The sequence below is a fragment of the Anarrhichthys ocellatus genome, unplaced genomic scaffold (genome assembly GCF_004355925.1).
Source record: "Anarrhichthys ocellatus isolate YVR2014 unplaced genomic scaffold, GSC_Weel_1.0 scaffold1567, whole genome shotgun sequence".
In the NCBI taxonomy this organism is placed as follows: domain Eukaryota; kingdom Metazoa; phylum Chordata; class Actinopteri; order Perciformes; family Anarhichadidae; genus Anarrhichthys; species Anarrhichthys ocellatus.
Window position 1 is genome coordinate 1 of NW_022281541.1, and position 10,731 is coordinate 10,731.

Here is a 10,731-nt window from a genome sequence, read left to right on the forward strand (position 1 = left end):
TCGGATCGAGTATTGCCATGGATATATGAACATAAACCTATACAACAACAATGACAATGGAATGGAGGTAATAGTGCAAACGTTACAGTGGTTGGTCCATGCCCCCCCGCCGCTAGAGGACTGCAGACGGCCTCTCAGGACACTGAGGAGCTCGGTCTGGCTCTGGCTCAATCCCAGTTGCTGCAGCCGTCTCCTTAACTGGTGCTTGCTCTCCTCCCGGCGAACTCTCCCAGAGTTGGGGGATGAGGCGGAGGGACATGTGTCATGTCTCATTTTTAGTCTTATAAACAGTAGATCCGTCAAATTCAGTGACCTTTGATCATTTGCTATTTCTCAAGCTACTGTCATATTTGTCGATTCTGTGTCGAGGCTTTCGTCATTCAGAAGTGGATAATGGTTTCATCTCTCAGCCTCATCTCTTTTGCATTTTTTAAATTATGCAGTGGGTGGACTTAGGCTCAGACCTGGAGTAAAGTTACATTTTAATAATAATAACTTTTTTAGTTATGTTGTTGTTGTTTTTGCAACCAATGAACAGAAGTTACCATATTTGGAATGTGGAGGAGTGACGTAGAGATACGGATAAGGCCGGATACAGTTCTGGTCAATCACAGTAAGCAGGTGGCACCTTGTATGGTAGCTCCTGTCATCAGTGAATGAATGGGTGAATGATGACATGTAGTGTTGAAGAGCTTTGAGTGGTCAGAAGACTAGAAAAGAGAAATACTTGTACAGTCCATTTACCATTTACCAAGCAGCTAACAATGTCCATACTGTCTGTTCACAGCTTAGCTGCATTGCCTGTGATGGATCACAACAACCCAGAGATTGTGACAGATCCTGGTGGAGAACCTGGTCTAACAGCAGGTGATGCACACACACACATAGTTATTAACATACTGTATATTTCCCTCACAAAGTATAGGACAGTGGCACATTTTATGTTGTGTTGTCTCGCACTCCAGCACATTGGATTTGAAGTGAAACAATGAGTGTGAGGTCGTTTACATCCACATCATGTGTCATTAGTGAAGGAACAGTAGCTCTGCTCCCCAGACCTTTAAACAGTCTTCAAGTTCACCCTGGTGCTTTCTTCTCTGTTCTGTAGCCTGTTAGCAAGCTCCTCAAATCCATACATCCAATAGTTTAAAGCAGTAATTGATCAGAGATGATTCAGTTTTTATAACCTAGAAATTGTCAATGAGAGGAGCTTTTGTATTTGACTAAGGCTCACTGTTGGTGAAGTTGGTGTCAATCATCTGGTTTGCACTACACACTCAAATCCCAGTGTAGTGTGTATTGGGAAATTGGGACACAGAGAATATCTTAAGTAGTGGACTTAAAACTCCGACCAACATAAAAAGACAGATTTGTTTAGATTCCATCTTATATGCTTCTGGTTCAAACACAAAGGGGTGGTAGGACCTCTCAAATGACATCCCTTCAATTAGTTTACATTTCTAACCCTTACGCATGGCATTTCATTACCTTCATGGTTCCTGAGAATCCGTGGAAAGTAATACAAGATCCAGTCTAGCTCTTTTTGTACATGTTGGTGATACTGTCATTTGTTTTGTTTGTCTGATGATTGTGTTTTTTGTTTGTCTCTCTCTTCCAGACCAGGAGAATTCTGAGTCAATCTGTCCAGAAAAAGAGCAGGTTAGTTCAGTAAAACATGTTTCTGTCCATTAATGGTAATAATGGAGAGGGGGTTGCTTGTATTAAGGAACCCAGAGAGAATTACAGCTCATCCTGCAGCTCCAGGAGCTTTAAAGCATTTTAGCTTTGGACGCATGGACTACAGACTACAGATCATCGACTACAGATCACAGACTACAGATCACAGACAACAGATCATCGACTACAGACTACAGATCATAGACTACAGACTACAGATCACCAACTACAGATCATCGACTACAGATCATAGACTACAGACTCCAGATCATAGACTACAGATCATAGACTACAGACTACAGATCACCGACTACAGATCACCGACTACATATCATAGACTACAGACTACAGATCATCGACTACAGATCATCGACTACAGACTACAGATCACGGACTACAGATCACGGACTACAGATCACAGACTACAGATCACAGACTACAGATCACAGACTACAGATCACAGACTACAGATCACCGACTACAGATCATCGACTACAGATCATCGACTACAGACTACAGATCACGGACTACAGATCATCGACTACAGACTACAGATCACGGACTACAGATCACGGACTACAGATCACGGACTACAGATCACAGACTACAGATCACAGACTACAGATCACAGACCATAGATCATAGACTACAGATCACAGACTACAGATCACAGATCACAGATCACAGATCACAGACTACAGATCACAGATCACAGACTACAGATCACAGACTACAGATCACAGACTACAGATCATCGACTACGGATCACAGACTACAGATCATCGACTACGGATCACAGACTACAGATCATGGACTACAGATTTTAGTCTACAGATTATGGACTACAGATCATGGACTACAGATCTTAGCCTACAGATCTTAGCCTACAGATCATAGCCTACAGATCTTGGACTACAGATCTTGGACTACAGATCATGGACTACAGATCATAGCCTATAGATCATCACAGATCATAGCCTACAGATCATCACAGATCATGAACTACAGATCATGAACTACAGATCATGGGCTACAGATCATGGACTATAGATTCACAATACAAACACTAAGGCAACAGACATAAAGTACAAACTTTAGAAAAGATGAAGCATGATAAAATATAAATTCATATGTGTTCACATATCTCAAAGAGTAACAAGCAGGCTGAAAGTGTTTTTCTGCCTTCTCTGATTGAGAGTTTCAAGCCTGTTTCTCCTCTGACCACACTCGGGATCACTGATGGGTGTGGGCACAAGTGTCACAAAGTCCTTGAGTACACTGTTACATCACCGCATCAAAGTGACTGGAGGTCAGCAAAGACAGGATTCAGGGGGTGTTAAGTCCAAAAGGAGAGAGCAAAAGCGTTGAAACAATCCCCTCTAGTTTACTCCTGGAGCTGCAGGTAATTGTCGGCCATATATGTTTTTGAAAATTTGAAGCGGTCTTATGAAACAAACAATTTTGCGACATTTTGTGGCGTAAGCAAGATGTATAACTGAATTGGTACAGCAGTGATAAAAAGTTTTGAGAGAACTTATAAAATGTAAAGAGCATTCATAGATGATCTTCTAGAAAACACTAGCTCTACTATTGATTTCCCTTTGTCTTTCAGAGGAGTTCCTGCATGGTGACCGAGGATCTGACCACTGATGGTACTATGTGTACATGTATGCAGCTGGAAGAACTGTGTCCAAAAACACTATATTATCAGACAATTGTTGTGTATTTGGAGCACATATCTCTGTCCCAGATCTATATACAGGATGTACTACATCTAACTGTCACTATATACTGTTTTAGCAGTCACTACACAGAACAATCAACATACATAACTGCTTTATACTAACGGGTGATGTCCAGCAAGCTGAGACTTTGGAATGTCACTGCAAACTAGATGTCCAAAGTGTCCCTCTTAAAAACAGATACCTTATTTTATTAGAGAAACATCATTTTGTCACGGGAGTTCAAGATCAGGACCCAATAGCAAGACCACAGGAGACAGAATCTGGTAAAACAGATTTTATTTTACCAACATAAAAGACGGGAATGGCTGGGTGGAGCCCGTGGTCCGACACAGGAAGCAGGCCGGATCGACGGTGTAGTACCCGTGGTCCGACACCGGAGGGCAGGCAAATCGACGGTGTGATTCACGTGGATCGACACCGGAAGACAGGCAGATCGACGGTGTGATGTCCCGTGGCTCGACACCGGAGGGCAGGCAGATCAACGGTGTGAAGTCCCGTGGAACACAACGGAGGGCACGGGGGATTCCCGGACATGTGGACACCGGAGGCAGGCACTCAAGGCAGAACGTCCCAGCAGATACAAAGCCAACTAGGGTGGGTGGAGGGGGTCCGGAGGAGGGGTGACTGGATTTGACCGGCCACGGGGCCACAGAAGGCTTCGAACACAGGTGCTCCGGCGGACAGCCGGACGGGCAGAAGGGCTCCGGACACGGGTGCTCCGGCGGACGGCTGGACTTGCTCTGGACACGGGTGCTCCGGCGGACGGCCGGACTGCCGAACTTGCTGTGGACATGGGTGCTCTGGGCAGAAGGCCGGACTTGCTCTGGACACGGGTGCTCCGGCGGTTCGCTGCGACTCAAAGGCGGTAACTGCAGGAACTGGAGGTCGCTGCGACTCGTAGGCGGCCACGGCTGAAACTGGAGGTCGCTGCTGCTCTGAGACGGCAAGGGCGGGAACTGGAGGTCGCTGGTGCTCTGAGGCGGCAACGGCGGGAACTGGAGGTCGCTTCTGCTCTGAGGCGGCAACGGCGGGAACTGGAGGTCGCTGCTGCTCTGAGGCGGCAACGGCGGGAACTGGAGGTCGCTGCTGCTCTGAGGCGGCAACGGCGGGAACTGGAGGTCGCTTCTGCTCTGAGACGGCAACGGCACTAACTGGAGGTTGCTGCGGCTCTCAGATGGCAACGGCGGGAACTGGAGGTCGATGTGACTCGGAGGCGGCGGCAGCCAGGTCCGTGGATAGCTGCGGCTCTGAGGCGGCGGCCGGGTCCGGGGATAGCTGCGGCTCTGAGGCGGCAGCCGGGTCTGGGGATAGCTGCGGGGCTGAGGTGGCAGGAACTGGAGCTTGCTGCGGCGCTGAGGCGGCAGGAACAGGAACTGTAATTCGCTGCGGCGCTGAGGCGGCAGGAACAGGAACTGGAATTTGCGAAGGCGGCAGGAACTGGAGCTCGCTGCGGCTCCGAGGCGGCAGGAACAGGAACTGGAGCTTGCTGAGTCAGCAGGAACAGGAACTGGAATTCGCTGCGGCACTGAGACGGCAGGAACAGGAACTGGAGTTCGCTGCGGCTCCGAGGCTTGATACGGAGTTGGGTGGAATGCCGTCCGAATACGGGGAGCCGGAGTCGGTCGGACCACAGAGTGTTCTACTACACTCGCTTGGCCCTGTCTCCGGCTGAGAAGGCGCTTAGCCGCATAATCAGAGGCCACCGGAGGGTCAAAAACCCTCCTCAGATCCTCCACAAAGTCCACATAAAACACAGTATTAGGCCGATCAAAACATAATGTTCTTGTGGCCCACTCCAAAGCCCTTCCCCGCAGTAATCCAACCACGTAGGAGACCTTGGACCCGTCCGAGGCAAAAGTCTGAGGCTGACGGTCAAATACCCGTTGGCATAGCAACAGGAAGCCCTGGCACTTCCCCAGTGTTCCGTCATAGGGATCCGGAGACAGCACGGGGAATTCCGGGACCGGCGGAGCGAGGACTGGAGGGAATAGTGCGGGTGCTGGAACTGATGGAGACTTGAATGTCCGAGCTAGTTCCTGCACGATACAGCCAATCTGGGAAACTTCAGATGCGAAACTTCTCATTTCCTCCAGCAGAGTGTTATGTCTGTACAGCGCAGCTGCTCCTGTGGTTGCTGGGTCCATTATGGTCAGTTCGTTCTGTCACGGGAGTTCAAGATCAGGACCCAATAGCAAGACCATAGGAGACAGGAATGGCTGTATGGAGCCCGTGGTCCGACACAGGAAGCAGGCCGGATCGACGGTGTGATACCAGTGGTCCGACACTGGAGGGCAGGCAAATCGACGGTGTGATGTCCTGTGGATCGACACCGGAGGGCAGGCAGATCGACGGTGTGAAGTCCCGTGGAACACAACGGAGGGCACGGGGGATTCCCGGCCATGTGGACATTAGCTGAAGTGTCTGCAGCTGTGTGGCCATGGGAGGTGTTTGGTCTGACAAGGATCCTGACACATTTTGCTTTGGTCACTACCAAAAAGGAGTTTTAGTACCCATACAGATGTAGAATGTCATTTCACTGTTTTTTCCTGCAGTTTGATTCATTTTTAAAAGCTGAAAATGCCAATTGATAAGCTAATGTGACGTAAAGATATTTTACCAATGTTTTGTCTTCATTTTACATTTATTTAACCAGATAAGTCAATTGAGAACCAGTTCTCATTTACAATGACCGCCTGGCCGAAAAGGCAGCAACAGGAGGCAAGTCGTTACAAACGAATACATCATAGAAACATCTCATTCAATCTCATACAAAAATTACAACATCCTAATATGTACAATATATAAAAGACAACAGTGTTGTGGAGAAGCAAACTCATAAACAGTTGCAGTGATCAGAGACTATTGTTTGTAATTTGTAGTTATTGAAGGAGGGTAACAGAATGAGGGTGTGGAGTTTTTGGCTTCTTTTGTTGTTTAACCCCCACCCCTGGTCTGCCCCTCCAGGTTCCTGGTCACAGAGGTCCCTCTCCCGTTCCTTGCAGCGAGCTGAGTCTTTACTCAGAAGCACCTTTAATCCCAGTCTGAAGTGGCTGTTCCACGGCCACAGTCAAGATGAGGAAGAGGAAGAGGGAAATTTTGTGGTCGCTCACAATCTGGTGTCCCGGTCCTCTGCACGTCTCCTGCGTCTGCAACAAGCTCTTCTGACCATGGCACCCCAGTGGCAGCCGATGAGCTGGGCACAGAGGGGATCTCCACAGGTGGGTTCTGGATTTCAGCAGGTGTTGATGCGTGTGATCCCCTCAACCTGATGTTTGAGAGAAAGAATGAAGAACCTTTTATTTCTCTGATGCGTGCTTTCATAATGTTGTCAGAAACGCTGCAGCCCGTTTAGTTTTGGACCAATATTTGAAACAGGTCCAATACTGTACTGGATCTCCCCGCTGCCCTGGTCTCTAGTGGTAGTTTTTATGAAACAAAAGAGTTTTATGCCATCATCGGAGACGTTATGATTTCAGGTTGTCCAGCAGTCCTTCTTATTCGGGGGTGACCGTGGCTCACTGGGTTAAGAGGGTTGTCTGGTAACCGCAGGGTCACGTGTCGAAGTGTCCCTGAGCAAGACACTGAACCCCCGGCTCCCCGGGTGCCTATCATTGGCAGCCCACTGCTCCCTATGTACAGGGATGGGTCAAATTCGTGTATATGACAATAAAAATGGTTTCATTCTCGTGAAGGAGATATCTCAGGAACGCCTGGAGGGAATTTCTTCAAATTTACCATGAACGTCCACTTGGACTCGAGGATGAACTGATTTGATTTTGGAGGTCAAAGGTCACTGTGACCTGAAAAACCGCATGTTTTTCGGCCATTACCGAAGATTTCCAATAATTTTATGAGAATTTCACACAAATGTCTAACACGATAAATGTGTCACGGGGCATGATGAGGACTCAAACGCAGACAGTCAGGTGTAGTGAAAAAAGGTTTTAATGAACCAAAAACAAACAGGGAATCCAGGGACAAGGGGGAAAATCCGGCAGGAACAGGCAGACTGGAAAACCAGGAACAGGACGAGCAAAACGGGCGGGTAGGTAGGAAAACAAACAATGATCTGGCAGTGGGTGTGTGCGGCAGGGGTTTAAATAGTGAAGGAGGCAGAGTGAGCAGGTGAGAGTAATGAGCTGAGTGTGACTGGCAGGTGCACTGAATGAGCTGATTAGGTGAGTGAGGAGCTACAGAAAGAAACACAGACACAGAACACACAGGGCAAAGCCTGATCGTGACAAAATGAAGACATTTTGGGCATACAATACATACGGTTGGTATACGTACAGTTGATAGGCAGTAATCCTAGTTTTCGTGTGATTCGTGTGTGTTTATTGTTTAAACTAAGCTGCAGTTATTAGCGGTTGTAGTTGTTTTTTGAGCATCTCTGCAGTATTTCTGTTGTCTTCTGCTTGATTGAAGCATATACAACTTTTATGAATCAAATAGGTGAATGAGAGAGCAGAACGCTGTAAGTGGTAACACTCAGCCAACATGACAGAGCATAAATACAAAGACTAGAGCGGACAAGATGAGAGCTTTACAGGTTAATACTGGACTGACGAAAGATGAGTAATGATGGGGGTCGGAGACCAGACTATTCTGTGTGGTTGCCCAGCGTTTGTAGAGGGTGTAGATTTGTCAGTAAGGGGAGTTGTTAGCAGAACAAGATGTTTAAATAATTGAAAAAATTAGATAAAGAAGTGAAATAAAAAGAAGAGGCAAAAATTAAGAATTATAGATCTTATTGTGATTAGGGAGAAGAAGCAGTGTCATAATTTGAGTTTCAAACCGTCCTCTCTCCTCCTCCCCCATCAGGTCTGTGTTAAAGGTGTCCCAGCAGAGGGTGGCGTTCTCATCCTGCCCTCCTCCTCCGTCCTGCAGGGACACTACACAGCTCTGTGGAGGCTGCTGGAGCAGCGCTCCCTGCTGCTCTTCATACACGAGTACACCAGGAGGGCTCGCCTAATGGCAACGTACATAACCAGAGTGAACCAGCTGCTGGAGGAGCAGCTGGAGAAATCACAGCGGACACCTAACCAGGTGAGGCTAAACTATTCTGTGTAATGTCAAACACAATGAGAATCAGCACAACTGTGCAGCTTTTAAGAGAAAATTAGGCACCTTTTATGTGGATGTCCAACCAGTGTTGATGGTAAATGTAGTCCATTTAGCAATAGTTCCTCAGTGCTGCTATATTGACCCGGAGAGCAGTAGAGCTGTGAATCTTCACTCACCTCACGATTCCATTTCCAGTCATTGATGCATCTCAATGTTTCGCTACTTTTTCAAGAATTAATAGAAGCAGTCAGATAAATGTGAACTGCATTGTTATTTAGAAAGTGCTTTCAAAAACCAGACTACAACAGTCTAATATAGAAAAAAGCTGCATTTTTTTCAACACCTGTATCTGTGTGAGCCACCTCACTACATTACAAAACCAAAATAAGTCCCTCTGCAGGGAATTACAAGTGTGCTGTAAACCACAAAAATAAGTCAGTGAGACCAGGGCTGATGGCCTATATATTGTCGGTTTCTTTATATCTTTATTTTTTATGTATTTTAAAATGACTTGAATGGACATTTGTTTAACAGTGCCATTGTCTGCATTGTCTTTGTTTGTTGAAAGGAGATCTGCAGTGCGTATATTTTTAGTGAAAAAATGTATCAACTAAATGCAGTTGTCCACTCATAATCAAAAAACTAAAAACATATGAATGAAAGATACACAGTTTTATAACACTTAAAATCATTGATCAGCAGATGGCAGCATCTTTTTTTCTGAGAGACAATGCAATATTGTAAACTTTGAATGAAAAATAAACAAACAATGTTAGGGTAGTGGCCTACCCTGGGCCCCGTTCCTCGTACGTGGTTCAACTAAGTCGATCAAATGTCCTATTAGCCAGCCTAAATTAACCCGATGATTGAAATCGGGCTATCTCGGTTTCTCCAAGGCTGATCCGCTCTCAAACAATCTCGTTAATTCAAACCAGACTATCAGGATCAGGATAATTGCGCGTGCCCGTCCTACTTCAAAAGGGGGAAGCGTCGATCACCGAAACCATGATTTTCTAACAGTACAATGGCAAATAAAGTCAAAGAAAGAGCCTCTTTTTACTCCGCTGACAAGCAGGAGATGATCATGAATGCATATGAGGAATTCAAGACCGTAATCATGGCTAAATCTAACACCGCCACCGCTGCGAGGGCTAGACAAGAAGCACGCAAAATATCTCAGACAAGTTAAATGCGTAAGTGTTGGGAAATGTATAGGCTAATTTTAATGCCTCATCACCCCAATCAATCAGATTATATGTGTTTAAATGTGCCTGCTGGCAGTAGGCTTAATGGAATGCATCATCCAATGAGATCTTGCTAGCGAAAATAATTATCTCAACAAGTATAAGTAGAATAAGTAGGCTAGAATAAGTAGGCTAGATAAAAACAAGCCCAAAGAGTATCTAATTGATACGAATTAATATGAGGATATATGTACTGTATGCCCTTATGTATCATGTACTATATATGTGTATATACATGTATGTGTAGATTACCATATAGAACTAGGAGTTTGAATATGTGTGTGAATCTGTGTATGGGCGGATCAGTGTGTATTTATTATTCATAATCAGAAATTCAATCAATTGAAGCAGTGAAAAGAAATAGTGTGTGATTCTCTCTATTCTTATCATGAGTCCACCTTCATCATGTTCTACACTAATGACATGCTGGTGTACTAATAACACTGTCATATCATTATGAGTGCTTTAACCCTCATGTATGCAACACAGCCATCATGGGACATGGGAGCAAGTAAACACTAAGCACAAACACATTATTCAGAATGGTGAGTCAATATGTGCCATGGTAATGTAATGAACATATCCATAAGTTTATTAAGCGCCAAATAAACTTTACGAACAGCACGGCATGCAGCGGCTTTCCCGATATTCTCCGCACACTGTACAAAAATGTACAACTCGCAGAAAAGCGCAAGTCTATGCATCCATGTTCAATGTATGGCTCCAGAAGTTCTGTAAATAACTGATTCCTTGTCGGCAGAAACGATGGTGCTCATATAGGAAGTCATCATGATGTGATAACGGATCTTGGCGACGTGGAAGAACTCTCTTCCTATAAAACGCTAATCTAACTAATATCGTTCCTTCATCAATGGGATCTCTGAGGAAGGGAGCTGTACATTAATGCAATAGAGGCTTCTTAGTTTGCTCAGCTGGTTTTAATGGATCACCGTGTGTCTCACTTTACATGCATACATACATGTGTATATATATATATATAT

At 45.6% G+C, this 10,731-nt stretch overlaps 1 protein-coding gene across 2 annotated transcripts; it reads left to right on the forward strand.

Annotated features, from left to right (window-relative positions):
• Positions 1-703: 703 nt before the first annotated feature.
• LOC116377697 (uncharacterized) lies at positions 704-9,497 on the forward strand. Of its 2 annotated transcripts, none has more exons than XM_031839398.1 (5): positions 704-867; positions 1,619-1,659; positions 3,290-3,344; positions 6,387-6,640; positions 8,244-9,497. In XM_031839398.1, the coding sequence occupies exons 1-5, from the start codon at positions 765-767 to the stop codon at positions 8,490-8,492; spliced, it is 702 nt and encodes a 233-aa protein (XP_031695258.1). In that variant the 5' UTR covers positions 704-764; the 3' UTR covers positions 8,493-9,497. The 2 variants fall into 2 exon arrangements, with proteins under 2 accessions (XP_031695258.1, XP_031695259.1); XM_031839399.1 differs by having other exon boundaries at positions 3,290-3,329.
• Positions 9,498-10,731: the final 1,234 nt, after the last annotated feature.

Coding starts and splice junctions, on each gene's coding strand:
- LOC116377697 (XM_031839398.1), top strand. CDS start 765: ATGTCCATACTGTCTGTTCACAGCTTAGCTGCATTGCCTGTGATGGAT. Junction 3,345..6,386: donor TGATGGTACTATGTGTACAT/GTATGCAGCTGG, acceptor CTGCCCCTCCAG/GTTCCTGGTCACAGAGGTCC. Junction 6,641..8,243: donor CACAGAGGGGATCTCCACAG/GTGGGTTCTGGA, acceptor CTCCCCCATCAG/GTCTGTGTTAAAGGTGTCCC.